At 37.2% G+C, this 23,611-nt stretch overlaps 1 protein-coding gene and 1 long non-coding RNA gene across 4 annotated transcripts; one reads left to right on the forward strand and one right to left on the reverse strand.

Annotated features, from left to right (window-relative positions):
- Positions 1-856: 856 nt before the first annotated feature.
- Positions 857-5,311, reverse strand: LOC103444824 (uncharacterized). 3 transcript variants are annotated; one of them, XR_011576602.1, is made up of 6 exons: positions 5,188-5,311; positions 4,615-4,769; positions 4,206-4,339; positions 3,972-4,057; positions 3,249-3,345; positions 857-1,201 (listed from the first exon to the last, which is right to left on the reverse strand). It is a non-coding gene; the product is annotated as an uncharacterized lncRNA (long non-coding RNA). The 3 variants fall into 3 exon arrangements; XR_011576603.1 differs by having other exon boundaries at positions 992-1,120; XR_003771277.2 differs by lacking the exon at positions 857-1,201 and having other exon boundaries at positions 3,087-3,345.
- A 3,241-nt stretch (positions 5,312-8,552) lies between these two features.
- On the forward strand, positions 8,553-12,603 carry LOC103444823 (uncharacterized). The gene is made up of 3 exons (XM_008383766.4): positions 8,553-9,371; positions 11,626-11,736; positions 12,092-12,603. The coding sequence occupies exons 1-3, from the start codon at positions 8,736-8,738 to the stop codon at positions 12,245-12,247; spliced, it is 903 nt and encodes a 300-aa protein (XP_008381988.3). The 5' UTR covers positions 8,553-8,735; the 3' UTR covers positions 12,248-12,603.
- The last annotated feature ends 11,008 nt before the right edge of the window (positions 12,604-23,611 follow it).

A 23,611-nucleotide genomic window follows, 5' to 3' on the forward strand; every position in this document is an offset into this window, starting at 1 on the left:
TAGCAGCACCCACCCGGAGCTAGCAACAGGCGTCATCTTCAAGCGATCAGAGGATGAGTCAAACATGACTCTCAAACTATCCGACCCACCACCGCAGACATGAAATCCACAACTGTAGGAAGGACTAAGAGGAGCACCAACAACGAATGGATACAAAAAGATATCAAAAGCAGTTAGCCCAAAAATAAAAACAGCCGATAAAACCTTAATAAGAAGCAACCCATAGCCAAATCAAACCAAAAATGGCAAGCAAACCCAAAGCAAAAATCGAATCTTAAAGTGCAATAATTGAAATTCCATCGGGTCTGAAACGGTAAGATCTAATTTTTGGTTAAGGGATAGGGAATTGCAAATTCATTTGTTATAAGTAAATATATGCTTAAAATAACCTTATGTTAATTCCTATTCAGAGGTGTTATTTTCTTAAAGTAGAGCTCGTTTGGATATGCTTTTAAAATGACCAAAAATGCTTTTAGTGAAAATGTTTTTGGAACCAATCCTTAGTATGCTTAAAATAACCTTATGTTGATTCCTATTCAGAGGTGTTATTTTCGTAAAATAGAGCTCGCTTGGATATGCTTTTAAAATGACCAAAAACGCTTTTAGTGAAAATGTTTTTTGAACCAATCCTTAGTAAAAATACAAATAAATCATGAAAATAATCACTTAAAGTGCTTCATGGAAGAAGCATATAACTAGTGCTTCTTACAGTAAGCATTAAAGTGTTTTTAGAACCCAAAAACATTTGTTCTAAAAGCGTTTTCAACCATTTTAAAAGTACATCCAAACGAGCGCGTAATCATCCTAGGTTATTTGAATTAACTTTTTGTACATTTGACCGGTAGCGAAGCTAGAATTTTTCGTCAGGAAGGGCATTATACAATAAATTAGTTACAATAATTTGTTACCAAGCTGGATAGAAGAACAAAAATGATGTGGTCTTAAAAAGAAAAAAAAAGTTAGAAATGAATAAAAACAAAAAGTCAGAAGATTGGTTAAGAAAATAAATAAATAAAAGAATATAAAGGTGAGGGAAACAGAAGGTGGTGAGGACCATCTTAAAGAGAAACAAGGGATGCGTTGTATTGAAAAACATCATCTTCAAAGTCGCACGCTGCCTCTGCAACAAAAACACTTTCATATTCCGGCGTAACGGGCTTCTCCACATACGCCCGTCTAGCCCCAGCTCAGCCCCTTTTACCTGAACTTGGAATAACAGCAAGAACCAATTCATAATCATATTCGAATACCTTGGAGAATCAAAGGCTATTTTATAAGACATTTGGCATCATATTCATCAGATTCCTCATTTTTCAACTAATCACCCACGCATGTGAGATAAATATGATCGCTGATGGCTTAACAAATTTAGTACATCTTTATAATCATTCTTGTGTTTGGTTTAACAATGTTCCCTCTGTTATTATTCTCGTAGCGGTTTCTCGTTGTAAATTTACTTTTCTTGTTAGAAACAAATAATCAATTCTTGAAATATAAATTTATGATTAGTTTTAACTCAAAGGATTAGAGATTCTCCCAACAAAAAATTAAAAAAAAATAAATAAAAAAAAAAAATCTCTTCATATGATCTTACTTAGCTGTTTCAAGGTATCTCTATTGCATGGTTGCTAAGACGTAAATTTCAGATATTATAATATTTTTGGCTTAAATGTATGATCCCTGTGTTATTGCCGTAATGCCATTTGCCCAATTTAGTCTTCCTATTTCTAATTTAGCCAATTTGGTGCTCATGTTTATGTCGTTTAGCCAATTAATAACATTTCATCCATTCCCTATTAAAAAGTTCATCAATTATTATAAACTTATTTATAAATTATCTACTTAACTTAAATATTTAACAATGAAATAAAATTAAAAATTAAGAGAAAAATTACTCTTCCACCAACTCCTCGACTTCATTCCTGACGTTCTCTCATCTTCCAATTTTCTCCCCCCCCCCCACCCCTCCTTTTCGATGCCACAATCTTAAAGATTGTTCATATGAGATATTTTATCTCTTATATGCGTTATTTATCTGTAATCTATTTCAATAATCCAACTACCTAACTTATACGTCTTCCGTAAAAAATCACCCAAATATAAACCATATGAGTGTTGGATTAAATTTAGTGTTTCGTTGCAAAAATGTATTCGTTTATTTTCTTTACTACAAAAGAATATCTTAGTGGTTTTGGATTTGTCAAATTTTTTTTGTAAGGATGACTTAGGAATGATGTATTAAAATATAGACAGTTCAGAACGTCGAAATACATTACAAAGTGGGTCATACAAAACGAGTGTCAAAATATATGTGAAAAATGTGTCCCTGAATTTCAACCCTTTATATATTTAGATAATACTTGCATCTCCTCATGGGAGGAATGCACATATCGCACCTTTTATGAATTACATATATTCATCATATAAATTTTATAATCTAAACTGAATTTCTTAATCATCATTTAAAGATAATCACTATGAAAAAAATATTCGACTCAAAAATAGCTTATAGTAAATTAAACAGTTCTGATTATAGTATTTATATAAGAGGAAATTGTAGCAATGATATCTCAACTTTGACCCAATTGGAGCAATGATCCTTCAACTTAAAATTCATGACCAATGGTCCCTCCCTCAAAACGTGCAGATATGGTCATTTCGTAAACTTCGTCTGAACTTCCATCAAAATGATTCGTGTTAGAAGAATCATTGCTACAATTAGGTTAAAGTTGAGGGATCATGGCTCCAATTGTCAACTTCCACTACTAGAATTTTGGCTAAAAGACACCCTTTTCATTGGAGTCTATTATAAAGAATGGACACTAACATTGGTGGTAAACCCCAATTGCCACCAAACAGCCACCAAATAGAAGTACATGTCCTATATAGAAGTCTCTAATGTTACAATCACCATCAATTAGATAACAGTGGCACAATGAATAGTTACACCTTTGAAATATTATATAATTTTTATACGACAGTGTCTATGTTGTAATATGTTTTTTTTTTTAAAGGGCCCATTAATCTGGGCACCCAAATATATATATATATATATGTATTATATATAGTTAAAAGACTACGTAGAATTGTATGTTTGCTGTAGTCTTCTATAACCAATCACATATTCATAAAAAAGTATTACAAACGGCACGCTTTCACATAAAAAAAAAATTAAAAAAAGGTACGCTAAACTACAACAAAATCAGGTCTAAAACCAATGAGCTATACTAAAAAAATATGAAACTAACCGTCAAAGTACGAAACAGAACCATGAAGACCCTTATGTAGCTGCTACTGTTGGTTATAGAGCACAAGTAACTTGGCCGACAAAAATTTCTCATAAACCTGGGGAGGTACAAGAGGAAAAAATTGAGCACTATACCACAGACAACAATTAGCAAACAAACTCAATTAATCTATGCTCATAGTGCACAAATTCTAGTTCGGTACAGTTCAATTTGATGCCAAGGTAAGTAAGGTAAATAATAAACCTGAACTGAAAATAACAGGGAGAGAAGTCAGCCAAGTAGCTACCAACTTGTAACTGAAAGTATTACCTAAAAATGAAAGAAGAAGAAATTTACTCAAGCTAATTGTGGGGTTGGAGTTGCAACCCCAACTAATTAGACTGTTATTATATAAAATAAGTGCTCAAATTCATATAAACATTACTTATGGCTCAGCCCTTGCTCAAATCCTTGTAAATTTTCATAAGTTTTCTACGACACCAAGTTCAAGCAAAATCATCTTCAACAAGCAAAAGCACAACAATCATACCCCGTTGAAAGCAAAAGCACAACTATTATATATGGGAAAACTACAATAAAAAAGGTCGTACCCAGTGCACAAGGCTCCCGCTTTACGCAGGGTCTGGGAGAGGTGAATGTCGGCTAGCCTTACCCCCATTTATGGAAAACTACAATACTTGGAAAAATTAATAGGGCCTAATCTCAAGTCAATGAAAGAGTTACCTGGGCCTCATCAAAGGTTAGAGCTCCATGGGAAGAGATGGGAAGCACGTCTTTTATAAGCACACAATCAAACAAGTGTTCAGCTTCTACAAAATTCAAACAAAACACAACAACATAACAGAGACATCGCACAATTATTTTACAAAATACATATAAATACTTCCAAAGGAGATAGAGATAGATTAAATCGGTGCAAGTACAGATGGTTTGGTATATAGAGAACCTAGAATATACCTTGTGAACAAATAAAGAACATACATTTCCCCCTGCTTCATGCACACATATAATATCAACAGCGTGATGGAGCTTATTATGTCCATATTTGTTATGCTCTTACTCTCCCCCTTCGCTCTCTTCCGAGGCACCATCTGCAGCAGCAACAACACGATATCCATCCAAATCAGACACTTCCCAAACACACAAGCGAAAACGAAAAATGCAGAGATAAAAATCAAAACCCAATAGAACAATCGAAGAAAACAATTAAGAAGAAGCAGAAGACTCCTTCGACCCGAAAAGCTCAGAGGTAAAGGAAGAAGACGACGACCCAGTTTTCTTTCTTCCCTCCATTGCTCTCTCCCTATCATAAACCTAAACCTCTCTCTCTGTTATATATATTGACATCTAGTCTGCAATGCAATACCTTGGTAACTTTGTGAACTTTCACAAGCCTTCCACAAGAAGAATTTCGCCCTCGTCAATGTTATCAGCATTAGTTGATTTGAATAAAGATGATAACCCATCAAAAGATACAGAGGAAGCAAGCATGTATAATTAATTTGCAATTAACCAGCAAACCTGCAATCGATCGATCGAGATTAAGAAAACAACAGGCCACAAACTCACACAGACAACCCAAGAACCTGCTTGCTGTTTCTGAGTCTTTATTCATTTGACACAGTCACTAGATTCACTACACACACTTAACTTATGCGGCTCTTTTACTAAGCCCGAATCGAAACGGTAAAAATTGAAATACAGAAAGAGTTGCATTTTTTCAGAAATTTCAAACCCAAATCGCATCCCTCAAACCCTAAACCCTAAATCCCTACCTCAAATTCTAAATCATAAACCTAAGAACTGAAATTTCAAAGTAGAAATTCGACTTCACAATCGAAATCAGAATAAAAACAAAGAAAAAATTAGAAGAAAAAAAAAAGAACCAAAACCAAAGTTCGAGAAATTGATTGAAATAAGAGAAATATAGAGCGCACACCTGAAAATAAGAGTTCGGGAATGTTCCAGCCGCTTTTAGAGAGGGACCCAGCAGAGCGAAAGAAATCAGTGAGAGGAAGAGAAAATCTTTGAGAAAGAATTTGATGAAGGTAAGAGAGTGCAGAATAACCAAAGATTTTTATAAATTTTTTTCATTACAGTTTAATTTAATGAAAAATTATATTTTTACACTAAAATATTAATATTGATACTATTTGTTGTAGTCCTATTGTAATAAGAATTTGATTGTGTAAATCCTAGTAGATATTAAATATTGTAATCCTAAAGGGAAATGGTTTACCCTTTCTACTACTATAAATAAATGCATAATGGGGTAGAATAGAACACACCTACAATTACACATCTCTTTCTCTCTATCTATGCCGCACCCTCTCTTTGGCCTCCATAATTGTTTAGTAAATTATGCCTACAATACGTTATCAGCACGTTCTTGACGCTGCGCTAAAGACAATTTATTCTTCAATCAGAAGAGTATTACCTTTTAATCATTCTTTTATGATTAATTTATTTTATTAAATTGATCTACATGTTATTGATTCAATTTAATTTTTCTGTGTTGAACGTGATATAATGCATTGGAGATGCAATTCCGGCTTTCCAAGAAGGAACTTCTACAAATTCAAAGGCTTTTGTTGTTTTCTGTCAATCAGGTACGCTTAAAATAAAGTAAGATATTTGAAACGACTGTGAATCATGAAAACATTCCCCATGATGCATGAATCCCCTACATTTATATTTACCTTCCGATATATATATTGTATATGTTCATATATTTGTCAATATATATATTTGTTTCATGCATTACGTAATTAAATTACTATGTGAAATTGTGAGTCAAAGAATCGAAAGAAATTAAAAGCAATTCGGGTTTGTTTTTTAACCCTAAGATTGTCGAAAAAAAAAACATTAAAACTTTTGGGAAATTTTTTGTGGCTGAGCCCAGCCTTGAAATACACCAAGCCTGAAGCTTGGGTATGTGACTGGACTATTTTTTTAGGCTTAAATTGGACCAAGCCTGCTGCTTGGGTTCATTGGTGCAAGGGCTTCAAGCCTTCTGTCCGTTCCAGAAGCCAGCAAACGTGCTGGGCTTCTCTCTCCTCGGCCATCGCCAGTAGCCTTTGCCCTACTGGGCCTTCCTCCAGCTCGGCCCATTTTCAACTGCAAGCTGAGCTGGACAACAGCCTTTCCAAAGCCCAATAGCAGCCAAGTTTTTTTTTTCTAATTTGATGGGCTGTTTATTTCAGCCGTGGCCCGCTCTTGCAGTCTATCTGGGCTGCCTAGCGCAGCCAGACCCGTGGCCTGAAGACCAATCTATAGGCTGTTTTTGCAGCCTCACCTCGAGCCCGTATACCCCCTAGGGCATTGCCTCCTTACGGCACCCAGCCCTAATATTTTTGGGGCTATATTTTTTACCCAATGCTATTATTTTAGCATTCTAAATAATTTAAACCCGTATCTTAATATTATTTTGCTTCTACAATCGACCCCAAATGGTCCCAATTTATTAAATTAATTAAAGGTGACCTGCAGTCCATTAATCTGATAATGAATCCAAAATTATTGACCTGAATATCACTTTTAGACAATTATTTCGTAGTTCCGAAGCGCTCACACTTGAATTCCTGAAGCAACCCAAATCCACTACACTTGGTTGTATATTGCATTCTGTGTTCTTGCAGGAACCTCTCCTTTATGAACTAAACATTCATAAACTAAATTGAACATGTAGTTTCAAATTTAGTGCCTTTGAAACTCGAAGATTTCATAAAACAATACACCCATGAAAACCCGACGTTTTTCATGAGAGCAATGTCTTAGAACTCGAATGTTCTAACTTTGATGCTTATGGATGATTCTTTCCCATAGCAACAATCATAATCTTGTTCCCTCTAATTCAGTGGATTGTCGAATCGTCACAAGTTTGATTTTCTTGATTTGGGTGTTTTCTAATAAAAACCACTTTATGTGGGGTACAAGACGTGAATCTCCACTTGACTATCAAGAAGCTGATAAACCATTGAAGCCAACAATAGTATGGAAGAGTTGAATAAGCTTCCGCCATGATCTTCATTTGAAGACTTATGCTCAAAGCATTACAAATGGAAATACCTCCCGATCGAGGATTCCATGGCTCTTTGGCTCGCTCCTACAGACTGTCTAATCATAAAAGACATTGCCTGAAGCACACCATGATTACGTCCATGAATGAGTACAATTCTGAAGTTTATAAATCCGATCGAATTTTGGCTCGAGAATACTTTTCTCGTCCTTCGTTGTTTCTAATTCGCTCCTGAAGCAACAAGCATAGAAAGTGGAAATTTACCAAATTCTCAGATCTGATCACTACCACAAACGTGAGAGAAAGGTATGGACCCAATTTGGCTGGAGTCTACTGAATAGCTCTACCCAGTTTGGTCAAAGCCTACTGAATGGTGATGCACTGCTTCGGTAGGGATACACCGAATGGCATATTCTCTCACAATCCAATTTCGAGTTTGTTTTTACAACATATGGTAGAATTAGGGTCTGCTAAGGTGTGGCATCATGCCCGAAGCATGATCCTTGGTACCTAAGACCTAAAACTTCAAGAATAAGGGAAAATATTCCCGAACCTTAACCCTGCAAAACCTATTTCCGTCTCAATGGAATAGACCATTGGTTATGCAACTGTTTGTGCCCCTACCAATGTTGTTAAGGAGTACTATTCTAGGAAGAGTGAAAGAGAACGTGGAAGTGTGGAGAGAGAAAGAGAGTGAGAGAGATCATGGGAGTGGGGAGAGAGGCATAGAGATTTATTTGTATTATTCTTTAACTTTTTAAAATCAGAGATGTTAAAATCATCTATAGGTGAGGTTTAAATAAAAAACAGCAAAATTTTGTTTTGTGAAATTACGTTACTGCCCTTAATTTTTCTGTTGTGAATCTTGTGATGGAAGACTAAATGTTTTTTTCATCATTTTTTGGTTGACAAAGATGGTTCTACTAATATGAAATTTTTTATTTTTGTTTTTAAAATTGAAGGAGAGAAGAAGAGAGTGAGAGAGAACGTGGAAGTGGAGAGAGAGGAAGAGAGTGAGAGAGATTGTGGAACAGGGAGTGTGGAGAGAGGGAGAAAGATTTATTTTGTATTTATTTTTTAACTTTTTTAAATTAAAGATGTTAAAATCACTTACACTTATCTTTTTTTTGTTGTGATAGAAGACTAAATAATCTTTTCACTATATTTTAATTGACAAAAAATATTCTATTAATATGTAGTTTGGATCATACGATTAAGTTTTAAACTTTGTTAATCCAGGTCATTTTTCTATTTAAACTGAAAAAGAAAGAAAAAAAAAATCAAAACGAGATGGAGGCCGATTTAATGTTTTGCTTGGTTTTTGTTAAGCACACTCTCCACGCGCCAATTATCGAACCCATCGCCCACTCTTTGTCCCTCTCTCTCCCTCTGCAACTTCAAATGGACCAAAATCCAAAACCCTAACTGAACCCAACCGCACAATCACAGAGATCCACAGCCCCAAAACAATGTCATTCACTTGCCTCCAGCTATTAGTAAATTCACCTCCGCGACCTCGACTCGCCCTCTACATCGCCGCCGCATCTTTCCCCAAAACCCCAGCCATTCTCTCTCTCCCAATCATCAGTCGCAGGCATTTCCCAATCTCAAACAACAGTCCTGTAAATCCCCAAAATTTCAGCTCCCATCAATCTCGTCTTGGAGTGTACAACTCCGATGCAGCTCTGCAACCAAATGACGCCGTCAGTGGTGCTTTCAATTTGGACTATTTCTTGTCGATTGCGGAGTTTTTGTGCATTGCGTCGTCGGCGGTTGTTTCTATTGGTTTCGCGGTCAATTGCGCGGTTTTGAGCTTAAAGAAGACGTCTTTAGTGGCAATGGGGAACTGGGTTTTGGCGTCTGGGGCTGTGGCGTTGGTAATGGCCGTAGGGATCGGGGCGTGGATTCGGCGGCGGCAGTGGAGGCGAATGTGCAGGGAGTCGGTGAAGGGTGGGATGGAGTTGAATTTGTTTGAGAGAATTGAGAAATTGGAAGAGGATTTGCGGAGCTCGACTACAATCATTCGGGTTTTGTCAAGGCAGCTCGAGAAATTGGGGATAAGATTTCGGGTTACCCGTAAGGCTTTGAAAGAGCCCATTGCTGAGGTAATGGAAACTTTTGGATGACTGATAAGTTTGGTAAAGTCTTCTGTTTATAGTAATGTAGATGATTTTTCGGAGAATTACTGTTTGACAGAGAAAAGGAAATACTTGAACTATTTTTGCAAGCATTGGCCTTTCTAGTTGGATTATAAATTGTGATAAGGTCATGGAAATGTAGTATCAGAGTAATACTAAATAGCTTTAGAAATTAATGAAGTGTTTGATTATAGTTTAGTGGGTTAAGTTCGATTATAGTTTATTACAAAGACAAAAATGATATGAGGTTATAGTTTTGTTTGGGTTTCTGTTCATAAGTAACATGTATCAACTCCACATGGCACGAATAGTATACAGATTGGTTAGTGTCCGGTGATCTTACATTATTAATTAAACATATTGAGTTAGTCTTGACTAGTACTTGATACGAACCTAAAATGGCATAACTCGAATAGGATGCAGTATAACTTGATTACATGGTTTGCACCCGTAATAGTTGTAAGTATCAATTGAGTATATCTGTTACTTTTTAAGCTCCATCCTATAGAGTGACCTCTGAGGGAATATGAAACCATGTATTACACACTATATGGTTAAGTTAGTGATGATTTAATTGGTAGCTTTGTGCTGGTGGTTTCTGAATAACTCATTTTGTTGATTGTCAAATTGTGGAAATTGGAGTATATCTTGACATTTGGATATGTCATCTATCTGCCCAATTGAATTGAGTTTTTCCCCATCCAAAAATGTTCAAATACACTGTCCACAAATGTGGAGTCTTAAGAATTTTGAGATTGGTTAATTTTTATTATTCAAAGGCCACACAGTTAGAATCTATTTGCTATAGCTCGGTAGGATTGATTGTTCTTCAAATGGTGTCTAGATTATTACAATAACCACACCCTTGGAGATTTGATTTTGTCCCATAATCACCACCACTTTCATGGATTACTGGTTTAGACTTACGTCAAAATTTGAAGTTGCTTGTGGAAACCCATTCATCTACCTGTTATTGTAACACCTCGGTTTCTGTCATCATTAACCTCAAAAAATAAATGTGAATTCTATGATTCTATCTTGCATCAGGCTAGTATTGGCACATTGCAATAAGTGTCTATGGAGTGATAATATTGGGATATACATGCCTATGATTTCAGTTGCATGCTGTATAATCTATTTCTTGTACAGTTTATAGCTTTTAAGTACTTGTATATCCCTTTGAATATGGAAACAGATACTGAGTGAAGGCTAATGCTGTAAGTTTTGAGTAGTGAAATTAGTATATCATGTAGAGCGCTGAAAAAGGTGAGGACTTTATGTGCTTACTTGTAAACCTGTGAAATTATCTCATGAAGCACCTCTTAGAGTCTCTACACAATGGAGCATCTATATATGTTAATAACTCAATTTTGGTACATGAGAATTTTTAAGGATCATAACTGTAGAAGTAAGATCTGTATGCCTACTGGATTCTAGTGGATGCTTACCATGTTCTCAATCAAGTACGAGTAACGATTATATACAATAGAAGAGTGTCGTCTAGGCCATATGGTCATGTGCTTGGATCGAATGCTGAATACGCTAGGATTCTTTTCAAGAAGAATAGTAAAAGAGATCTAAAATCATAGCAGCTATTCAGAATCCTCTACTTCTGTGGTGAGCTGTACATGCAAAAAAGCTAACCTATTTAATAGTCATCATTACCTTTGCCTGATGACCAAATCATATTTTCAGGCTTTTCAACTATTCTCTCCCTACAGCCAAAAAAAGAAAGGACACATCGTTCTCCTTTCCCTGCATGATCATTAATCATTGTGAAATGTCAAAGGTCATAGCCATGAGAACAAAGACACTCAACTTCAGAACCCAGTGATCTTGAAAAATGGTTCTGTCGAATCTCTGGTAGCATCTGAAATAATTTTGTCGAACTGGAGACCATTTTGCAGATGATTGGGACAGGTTAAAACAAGTTTAGACACTTAGCGGATATGCAAGATAGTGTGGGTAATGGTATGAGTGGTAAGCAACATGGGTAAAGTTGGTACAACAAAAACTCAAGGTTCTTTGGCTATGAGCCTATGCCATGCTGAAATGTTTAGGACCTTAGGATATTTACTGCTAACCCTGAAAAATGGATTAATTCAATAAGTTGAAATGCAGAAATAAAGTGATCTTGTTTGCTTAAAGTATCAATAAACTTGTATCAGATAATATTGCAATTTATCTGGCCCTTCATCTAACTAGTTTGTTGTTTCTGAAGACTGCAGCTTTGGCTCAAAAGAATTCTGAGGCCACTCGAGCATTAGCAGCACAAGAAGACATTTTGGAAAAGGAGCTTGGAGAAATTCAAAAAGTTTTGCTGGCAATGCAGGTCAGTGTTCTCCACTCCCAGCTGGTGGCTAAACAGGATTTAGAGTTGTCAGGTTTCCTCAGCATGTAGACTCGAGGATCAAATATTTTCAATGATTTTGGGAATAACATTAACTTCTATGGAGTTCTTCCATTAGTGATTCAGCTGGTAGAAACTGGTTATATTCCCTTCTACAAGCTAGAATGCCAAGGTTAATGGACTTTCAGTGTTTCTATCTGTTTGTGATTGCACTCTTATCTGCTTTTCGAATCTCTGTCATGGATTCTCTAGGTTAACAAAAAATTATTAATTGTGAGATCCAACTTTTGGCATCATTATTTTGAATATAATATGTTTCGCTGATTGTCATATGCAGGAGCAGCAGGAAAAACAACTTGAGCTAATTCTTGCAATTGCGACTTCTGGGAAGCTACGGGAAAGTAGACAGGTACGCGACCAGGAACAAAGTACCACTATAGTACCTAATTCAAGTGAGGAGGATGTAAAACAGAAGGAAGCCCACCAAATATAGTCTATTGATGGAAGCAACGCAGACTACCAAGGATTTTGGAGCTGCAAATTCTCATGTAACCGTTATTCCAACGTTGTTGGTCACAAGCCAAATACGTGGATCTGTATTCCGCTCAGGCGATTATCAATGCAGCTTTTTCCCCGGGGGTATCAGGTTTTCAGCCAAGCGAAAAGTTTCTTAGGCTTGTTGGACGTACGCAGTGCTGGGTGGTAAAGGATAAACAACAAAGAAAGAATAATTGTAATACAGAATTGCAACCATTTGAGCGTACAATTGTAACAATAAGGTAGGAATGTAATTTCTCCTCGCTCGTGTTCTGTAATTGTCAATTGCGTAATCAATCCGATTTCGTGTCACGATGTATATGTTTCTGGTTTCCCGGATCAACTTGGTCTCGTGTAATGCTATCGGTTTATAACTGACGCTTCAAAACCTGATCATTTCTTAACGTTTGGACCCTACGTGGGTTTGAACCTACCTAGTTCCTCCATGACTAGTCGTGGGTTCAAACTTGGATAACTATTTCGTTTTTAGTTTCTTGGTTGGACAGATTTCACTTGCATTGATACACATAGTACGTGGTTACGGAAACACACACATGGAAGTTTAATGCCGATTATTAATGGCAGATAATTAGTAGCAAAAACAACGTTTCTTACACCAGGTTACAGGTGGTTGAATCTCCAACCTCCTCCGGAACTCCATCAAGAAAATTCAAGGAGATCGGAGCCAATCAAACCCACCATTATCGAGATAAAAACCATCATCGAACCTCATTTCTACGTCCTTCATACTGTTACCGTCTTCCCATTCTTCACCTAACATCTCTTCGTCAAATCATCCATTACATCCCAATGTCACTAGCCAGAACAGAAGAAACCCAGTAATTTGAACAATCATCCCAGGCCTGAGAATTTCTTGACAGATTTTCATCAAAATCCTCAGAATACTTAGTTGCAATAACTTACACTGAGTATTCCACGAAACAGGTAAAGCATGATTAAGAAAACAACCAAGAAAGTTAACAATGATCAGTTTATTATGATTCTAACTTGCTGATTTAGTGGATTAGAGAGGTCGGTCAACAATTAACTACGAGGTTGGCTACTAAATAACCTCATATATTGTTTCATGCATGAGCTAGTAGCATGTAATATACAGTTAAATATCTATAAATTAATAGCCTTCAGACCAAAGAAAATCTATTAATTTAGCAAATATAAAATAATCAATGAATTAATAATTTATTAAATTATCAATTAATTAGCCGAACTGGCCCTGAGGGCAGTCCATGTAGGCACCCGCTTAGGGGCCCCACTTAAGAGGGGTCATAAAAAAATTTATAGATTCTGTAAATTACATATAAATACAAAAAAAGAAAAAAAATATATCAAATTTCATTTTTTGGTGCAATGGAAATGTTCAACTTCCTTTTTTTTGGGTGTTGAGTTTGAAACATGGAGTTGCATTTTTAGTCACTAGTTTTTTCTTGTTTTTAAAAAATTACTGCCAATCGATTTGTCCAAGTGCATATAAAGTTATAAAACTCAAGTCCCTTTGCAATTTTTTTTCCTTCAACTTTTCAATCTCTCCATTTCTATCGAATTTTAAATCAACTATCACATGGTCTTGAAGATTGTATGTGACGACCCGTCCCTATTTTCTATGTAATTTTCTCCCCAAGTGTGTCAAATGACGATTATGCCTTGGTTGGCTAAGTGACATGGATGTACATATGTGGTTTTACATTATTTTTATCACTATCCTTATCCACCAATTATTTTGGTTCCCACAATCCCTAGCCCAATTAGATATTTTCTCTTTCTTTTGGACCAATTAAAATTATCTCTCTCCTCTGCCCAATCAAACCCGAGCTCTCTCTCTCTCTCTCATTCTCGCACCTTATTCTATGTTCGTCTCATACCCGAGCCACCACCACCTTTTAATCATCATCAAACCATAGCGGATCAAGCCTAAAAACATCACTATCGTGCTCATCTCGACCTCCCGAACTCAATCGTTTCTCATTTTAACGAGTTTTGACCCGTTGACTTGTGAACTCCGACTCAATGGTTCTTAGGTCGTAGTGATTGTGGTTGAGTTACGAGGTTTTAAGGCTAGAGAAAGTTTCTACTCAACTCCCTAAGGACCTTAGACTAAGTTTGCGTCGGATCACGCGAGTTCGAGAAGTTTTAGTTTTGGCTAGAACTTTCCAGGGATTTTCAGGCCATTTTCCGCTTGATTTTGGACTTTTAAGAGGTACAAACTTGTTCTACTCCTCAAAAGCTTTAAATTCATATAAATTTCATGGATTTTGGTTGAGAAATGAACTAGATATTAAGGTTTGAAATTTTTTTCCAGAATATGGCGATATTTTCCAGAAATCAGCGAACTAGACAACGGCGGACAGCAAAGCTCGTTGGAGAAGAAGGCAAATATTCCGTCATAGTTGATGGAATATTCTGACGACGTCAAGTAACGTTGTTACCATTTAACGGAATATTCCTAACGTCCGTTAGGGTTCTGTCAACGTATGCCGTCCACATGCCTGCATTTAAGGCCGTGGGTTGGACGGCGCGTCCGGCCTCCGGCCGACGAGTGGTTTTCATGTGCGGGTCCGTGACTTCGAGTAGAACATTTTCATATATTCAAATTTTCCGTTTGAGCAAACTATGAGAAGTTATTCTTAGATTCTTGTGCATGTGCTAATTAATTAACTAAAAATAGTTGTTTCGCATATAGGGGAGACTTACCCCGAGGACAAGCGCGAACAAGCGAGGCTGGGGGGCTACGATCCTTCAACATATCAATGAGTAGGCATTTGTTTCCATATATATATATATATATATATATCTCTCTTACGGTGTCCAGAAATGTTTTAAATTGATTATGCATAGCATGCCATGATTTAAATGTGTTCTATTTAAATATTGCATTATGATGAGATTTGTGATTATGTCAAATGATCCTACAGAGGCGCAGGTAAGTTCAGGTGAGTTATTATGTGATTGAAATGTTGTATTATATGAGCATGCATATATTTATTTAGAGCTTATCATTGCTGCACCCCTGTGTTAGTACTCCCGTCCTGGGCTAGGGTACAGCCTTCACGTGTATGTTCACCTCCCGTACCACACACTTGCCTTGGATACAAATAGGTGCTAGCCTGTTGTACAGACTGCATTAGGCAGTTTCAACTCGTAGATGACCCGCGATTTATTGCTAGCCATCACGTGATCGTAGCACTAGAGCATACATATTTACACCCAACCTGTCGTACAGGTCACACTAGGTGATTTCGACTCATGTGCTAGCATAGATTGATGAGTAATAGGTCCAGTCGTATAGGTCACATTAGGTGACTTCGACTGGCATGCTAGTTAGACTGAATTCACACCTAGCTTACGCCTATTATTGTTGAGACATCGTGGCATGTCATGCTTCTATTTTCATTGCACTCATGCATTCGTTTTTGTACTTATGTAGTATTATTTTTTGGAAACTATACGGGTTTTATAGTGAGGGGTTATTACTTTCAGAAAAGAGAAATGTGTTTACTAAAGTTTTGTTTTTGCCCACTCACCCTTCTGTTTTTCGCCTCTCTAGGTCATAGATAGCCGTTCTCTTTTGTGGCACATGAGGACTAATCAACGGTTCTGACACTCCATCAAATAATGTAGGGATATTTTACCTTTGGTTGTGTATTTAGTATTTAATCAGTTCGACTGCACCTTTATGTTATCTATGCTCCGAATGTTTGTAGTTTGGGTTTGACGACTTCTGCATACTTACTTAATTCTGGCTTAAATAAGTTTTAATTTGGTTTTTATTTGTTTGTTCACATTCTTATGTACTTCTCTTACACTCTTGGCTATGTCACTCTCACGTGACGGCCAGTACGCCTCGACTTTGGTCGGGGTGTGTCAGTTTGGTATCAGAGCGTAGGTTTGGCAGTCTTGCATTCTTTGTTTGTATTATAAGTCCTAATCATTTTTTTATCTCTTATGTCAGAATCATGCCGCCTCGTAGAGAGCCACGTGTTCTCTCTAAGTCTAATTTTCTAGATTTTGGACAACTTGGTGAAGCTATTGCTAATGCTATTCAGTCTTCACTTCGTTCTCCTCAAAAGACTACTTTGGAAACAGTATCTCACCTTCAGATCAATAATTTCTTGGGCAATGAGGGACCTGAGAAATCTGAACTTTGGCTCAATCATGTCGAGAAAACTTTCAGAGTTATGCAGTGTCATGGAACTCTTCTAGAAGAAAGGTGGGTCAAGACAACCACTTGGTTTTTACTTTTGGAGGCTGCATCCTGGTGGACTCAGGAATTGCTCCTATTGTCAGTTCAAGATGCCATGAATTGTGAGGTTTTTAAGTAGCAGTTTCAGGCTAGATTTATACCACCGTAGTATTTGGATCATAAGAGCGACGAATTCTTAGAATTGAAACAAGGGAAAATGTCAACCACTGAGTATCACAGGAAGTTTACTAATTTGTCTCAATATTGTCTTGAGATTACTGCAAATCCTACTGAGATGTTATAGCGTTTTAAGAAGGGGACTCGCAAACTTTGCGTTCTATGGCGACACAGACTCCCTATTCTACATATCAAGAATTTTTCAAGGTTCTACTTCGGGTTGAGGACTCCGAGAATGCTCTAGATGATAGTGATGATGAAGAGCAAAAAGATAATGTTCAGAAAAATAATAAAGGGCAATCATCTTATGGTCCCCGTAAAACTAAGAATTTTAAGTGCAATGGTAATAGTTCTAGTTCATCTAGTGATGGTTCAAGTTCTAATAAATCGCAAAGAGGCGGTAGGTCTACAAGTGGTTTTCGCTTTCAGTAACAGAGGAATCCTACCAGTTCTAGTGCTCCACCTTGTCGTAAGTGTAATAACTGGCATTTCAGAGAGTGTAAAAGTGGTAGTGGTGGATGTTTCACTTGTGGTTAGATGGGGCATAGGGCTAACCAGTGTCCACAGAAACAACAGAAACCTCAACCTCTTACATTACCACCTGTAGTCCCTATCCAGCAAATTTAAGGACCTAGTGTTTATACTTCGACAGGTTATAGTGGTGCTTACCACTACTAGGGGGATATAGCTTAGTATCCAGGAAGAGCATATATGTATCCACCTGATCTTTATTATCAAGGTGGTTACCCACAGTACCAGGGATGCTATATGTTGCATGCGCCATATCAGGGCGGCATATCGCAATGGTATGCTAAGGGATAGTCCCAGAATCTTGATGTCGCCTTGAGTAGTGGTGGTTCGATTAGGCAACCTAGTCAGCCTAGTCAGGGACGAGGTATCCAGGGATGTGGTAATCAAGGAAACATGGGTTGTGGAGGTCGGCAACAAGCACATGGCCGTGTCCATCACATCACTCTGCAAGATGCTCAGAGCAACCCTGGTTTGATTATGAGTATGTTGAATATTCTTAGTTATTTTGCTAAAGTATTAATTGATTCAGGTGCTACACATTCTGTTATATCTCATATGTTTACTCAAAATACTCAACCATACCCTACTCCTCTTGGTTATGAGTTGGAGTTTTTCATGCCTAGAGATGAAACTTGCTATGTTAGTTGGGAGTATCAAGGATGTCCTGTTCTTATTGAGGATGTCATCATGCCAGCTAATCTTGTTCCACTAAATATCGTCGATTTCGATGTTATTCTGGGTATGGATTGGTTACATTATAATTGTGCCAAGTTGGATTGTTATCAGAAGGTTGTCACCTTCCATCGGCCGGACTTGCCCATGGTCACTTTTGTCGGTGAGCGTAGTGGGTTGAGACAGGGCATTATCTCTACCATGAGAGCGAAAAGACTATTGAGGAAATGATGTCAGGGCTACCTAGCTCATGTGGTGCTGAACGAGGATACTTATGCCCGAGTGGAGGATGTTAGGGTAGTTAGACATTTTGCTGATGTCTTTCCTGATGATTTACCTGGACTACCTCCAGATCATGAAGTGGAGTTCCTATTTCTTTAATCCCTTATCGAATGGCACCTGATGAGTTGAGAGAATTGAAAATCCATATGTAAGAACTTGTTGATAAGGGTTTTATCCAGCTGAGTACTTCTCCTTGGGGAGCTCCAGTTTTGTTTGTGCGAAAGAAAGACGGAACTTTGAGGCTGTGTATTGATTATCGACAATTAAATCAGGTAACGATTAAAAACCATTATCCATTGCCTCATATTGATGATCTTTTTTACCAGTTTCGTGGTGCATGTGTCTTCTCGAAAATTAATCTAAGATCCGGGTACTATCAGTTGAAGATCAGGAGGGAGGATGTCCCGAAGACAACATTTCAAACTCGTTATGGTCATTACAAGTTTCTCGTGATGCCATTCGAGTTAACGAATGCTCCAGCGGCCTTTATGGACCTGATGAATCGAGTATTTTGGCCGTATCTGAATATGTTCGTCATTATTTTCATTAATGATATTTTGGTATATTCTAATACTAATGTAAAGCATGCTAGACATCTAGGTCTAGTTCTGAAGAAGTTAAAGGAAAATCAGCTGTATGTTAAATTTAGTAAATGTCAATTCTGGCTGGATTAAGTATCGTTTTTGGGACATGTGATATCAGCTCAGGGTATTCTTATGGACCCTCAGAAAGCAACTGCTGTGGAGAATTGGGAACAGCCTCGGACTGTCACGGAAGTGCGGAGTTTTCTTGGTCTTGCGGGCTATTATCAACTCTTTGTGAAAGATTTCTCAGCTATAGCCTTGCCCCTAACCAGGTTGACCAAGAAGGGAGTTAAATTTGAGTGGAGTGATGATTGTGAGCGAAGTTTTCAACAATTGAAATATTGTCTCACTTATGCACCTGTTTTGGCACTTCTTAATGACAGTGGGAACTTCGAGATCTATAGTGATGCTTCTTTGAATGGTTTGGGATGTGTATTAATGCAGCATGGAAGAGTGATCGCGTATGCTTTGCGACAGTTAAAGCCCCACGAAATGAATTATCCTACTAATGATCTCGAGTTAACAGCTATTGTCTTTGCATTGAAAATCTGAAGGCATTATTTGTATGGGGAAACGTATTGGATCTTCATCGACCATAAAATCCTTAAATACATTTTCACTCAAAAAGATCTTAATCTCAGGCAGTGGAGATGGATTGAGTTGCTTAGTGATTATAACTGCACAATTGAGTATCATCTTGGTCATGCAAACTCTGTAGCTGATGTTTTAAGCAAGAAATCCCAGGGTTGACTCAACACACTTTTATGCACGCAGTGTTCCACTTTTGACTGAATTGTGATATACTAGAGTTACATTAGAGGAAGATTACCAGGGAGCTTTACTTGCTAATTTTCAAGTTAGGCCAAGTTTGCTGGATCGTGTACTCGAAGCTCAAGCCAATGACCCAGAGTCACAAGCATTGGTACATGTAATGTCTGAAGGGAAAAGAGGAGACCTCAGAATGTAGAGACCTGATGGTTTGCTTATGCAGGGTGAGCGGATGTATGTGTCAGACATAAAAGAATTGAAGAAAGAAATACTTGATGAAGTGCATATTTCAACTTATGCAATGCATCCTGGGAGTACCAAGATGTATCATACCATCCGACCATTTTATTATTGGCCTGGTATGAAAAGAGAAATCGCAAAGTATTTAAGTCGTTGTGTAGTTTGTCAACAGGTCAAGGCAAAAAGGTAGAAATCATTTAGATTACTATAGCCACTTCCCGTACCTCAATGGAAATGGGAAAATATTACCATGGATTTCGTGTACAAGTTACCTTGTACGTGAAATGGTTATGATGGTATTTAGGTGATAGTTGATCGGCTCACCAAGTCAGCACATTTCATACCCGTTCGTGAGAATTACTCGTTGAGTCAGTTGGCAGAACGGTTCATCTCTGAAATTGTTAAGTACCACGGAGTTCCAGTTAGTATCATTTCTGATTGGGATCCCATATTCACTTCGAAATTTTTGGTAGCTTTTCAAGAAGATCTCGGATCGAATTTACTTTACAGCAAAGCTTATCATCCTCAGACGGATGGGCAATCTGAGAGGATTATTCAGACGCTGGAAGATATGTTGAGATCCTAAGTTTTGCAGTTTGGTGACGTTTGGCATAAGTGCTTAGCTTTAATTGAGTTCACTTATAATAATAGCTATCATTCTAGCATTGGTATGTCACCTTTTGAAGTGTTTTATGGGAAACCATGTCGTGCCCTGCTATGTTGGTCTGAAGTCGGCGAGAGAGTTTTAATGGGTCTTGAGATTGTGGATGAAACTACACAGAACATTCAGGTGATAAAAGCTAACATGAAGGCGGCCCAGGATCGACAAAAGAGTGTCGTCGATAGACATTCAACTGACAGGGTATATAAGATTGGAGATTGGGTGTTTTTGAAGTTATCACCATGGAAAGTCGTGGTACTGTTCGAGAAGAAAGGGAAGCTAAGTCCTTGTTATATTGGAGCGTATCAAATCATCGAGTGAGTTGGTGAAGTTGCCTACCGGCTTGAGCTACCACCAGAATTATCGAAGGTGCGTAGATATGTGTATGATCCGTCACACGTGATTCCTCCTCAGTAGACCTGGCATTTGTGTTATGTTTCTTGTGTTCATGTCATTTTCGTGTCATACCCGCTAGCTTAACGGGTCGTGTCGTGTAATACCCGTTAAAGTAAACGGGTAATATGACCCGACCCGAAATCAACTTGGTAATATTATCAGGTAATATGACCCAACCCGTTACCCGTTAAGAAAAATATATTTTAAATCAATAAAAATGAAAATGAAAAACATAATTTGACCCAAAAAAATATAAAACATAATACTAAATTAGTATATACATACTAAATTTCGGAGTTGACCCCTTCATGAAAATTGTAAAGCTTTTCATTACAAGTGATTACATTTTTCACACTTCTACAATAATTATTATTAATTTTATTAATTTTGCACTCAAATAAAAAACATTGTTCATGAGATTTGTAGGGTTTTAAAAATCTAAACGACCATGTAACCATCATCTAAGCGTTGAAGATGTAATTAAGAACGTTTATTATGCTTTTACATCTTTCAGACTTATACATTAATGATTATAAATTTTGTTTATTTTGAACTCCCTTAAAAATACTATTCATGAGAGTTTGTATGGTTTTAAAAATTCACACGATCATATACCCATCCTCAAAGCATAGAGGATGTGACTATGAGCGTTTGCATATTTTTTCATATTTTTCGCACATGTAAATTAATTATTATAATTTTTTATAAATGTGTTTGGTATTTTTAAATTACTTGATATTTTTATTTTTAATGTGTTTTATGATTTTTAATCTCAATCATTGCCTATAATATACTAAAAAAATAAATAAATAAATAAAACTTCAATTTTAAAATTCATATAGAATAATAATTAATAAACAATATATACATATTCATTATATCTATTGCATTTTATAGTAAGTTTTTTTTAGTAGTTTAAAAAATTAAAATCATCAAAATATCATTTTTTTTAATCATGTCGAAACATGTTACTCGCGTGTCACTCTAGTGTAAACCTGTTAAGGACCCGTTATTAATAGGTTATTATCGTGTGACCCGATAATGACCTAATTAGTTATCATGTTGACCTAAAACCCGTTATTTTTGTGTCGTTTACGTGTCGTGTTAACGAGTCGTCGTGTAAGAAATTGCCAAGTCTACTCCTCAGCCACTGGAAATTAATCCAGACTTGACTTATGATAAAGTTCCAGTGATGATTCTGGATTGGAAAGATAAGGATCTTAGGAACAAGACCATTCGCATGGTGAAAGTCTTGTGAAGGAACCACTCAATTGAGGAAGCCACCTAAGAGACGGTGGAATACATGCGAGACTTGTATTCACGTCTGTTCTTTGATTATTGATTTGTGTGGTGTTGGAATTTCGGGGACGAAATTTTCTTAAGGGGGTAGACTGTGACAACCTGTCCCTATTTTCTATGTAATTTTCTCCCCGAGTGTGTAAAGTGACGATTATGCCCTGGTTGGCTAAGTGATGTGGATGTACATATGTGGTTTTACATTATTTTTATCACTATCCTTATCCACCAATTATTTTGCTTCCCACAATCCCTAGCCCAATTAGATTCTCTTTCTTTTGGACCAATTAAAATTATCTCTCTCCTTTGCCCAATCAAACCCGAGCTCTCTCTCTCCTTCTCGCACCTTTTTCTTTGTTCTTCCCATACTCGAGCCACCACTACCTTTTAACCATCAGCAAACCATCACGGATCAAGCCTAAAAATATCACCATCATGCTCATTAACTTCTGAAGTCCGACTCGATAGTTTTTGGGTCGCCATGATCATGTCCGAGTTACGAGGTTTTAAGGCTTTAGAAAGTTTCTACTCAACTCCCTAAGGACCCTAGACTAAGTTTGGAAAGGAGTTGACGTCGGATCATGCGAATTTGAGAAGTTTTAGTTTGGCTAGAACTTTCGAGGGATTTTCAAGCCATTTTTCGCTTGATTTTGGACTTTTAAGAGGTATGAACTTGTTCTACTCCTTAAGAGCTTTAAATCCATATAAATTTCATGGATTTTGGTTGAGAAATGAACTAGATATTAAGGTTTGAAAAATTTCCCAGAATATGGCGATATTTTCCAGAAATCGGTGAACCAAACGACGGTGCCGGTGACAGCGGACGGCGAAGCTCGCCAGAGAAGAAGGAAAATATTCTGTCAAAGCTAATAAAATATTTTGACGGCATCAGGTAACGCCGTTACCATTTAATGGAATATTTCGTGTATTATGACAGAATATTCCTAACTAACGTTAGGGTTCCGTCAGCGCATGTCGTGGGCTACAATCCTTCAACATATCCATGAGTGGGCATTTGTTTATATATATCTTACGGTTTCCAAAAATGTTTTAAATTGATTATGCATAGCATGCCATGATTTAAATGTGTTATATTTAAATATTGCATTTTGATGAGATTTGTGATTATGTCAAATGATCCTATGGAGGTGCAGGTAAGTTCAAGTGAGTTATTATGTGATTGAAATGTTGCATTATATGAGCATGCATATATTCATTTAGAGCTCATCACTGATGTACCTCGGTGTTAGTGTTCTCGCCCTGGACCATGGTACAACCTTCACGTGTATGTTCACCTCCTGCACCGCACGCTTGCCTTGGATCCAAGTAGGTGCTAGCCTATTGTATAGACTGCATTAGGCCATTTTGACTCGTAGGTGGCCCGCAATTTATTGCTAGCCATCACGTGATCATAGCATTAGAGTGTACATATTTACACTCAGCCTATCGTACAGGTCACACTAGGTGACTCTGACTCTTGTGCTAGCATAAACTGATGAGCAATAGGTCCAGTCG

The sequence above is a fragment of the Malus domestica genome, chromosome 15, assembly GCF_042453785.1.
Source record: "Malus domestica chromosome 15, GDT2T_hap1".
Classification (NCBI taxonomy): domain Eukaryota; kingdom Viridiplantae; phylum Streptophyta; class Magnoliopsida; order Rosales; family Rosaceae; genus Malus; species Malus domestica.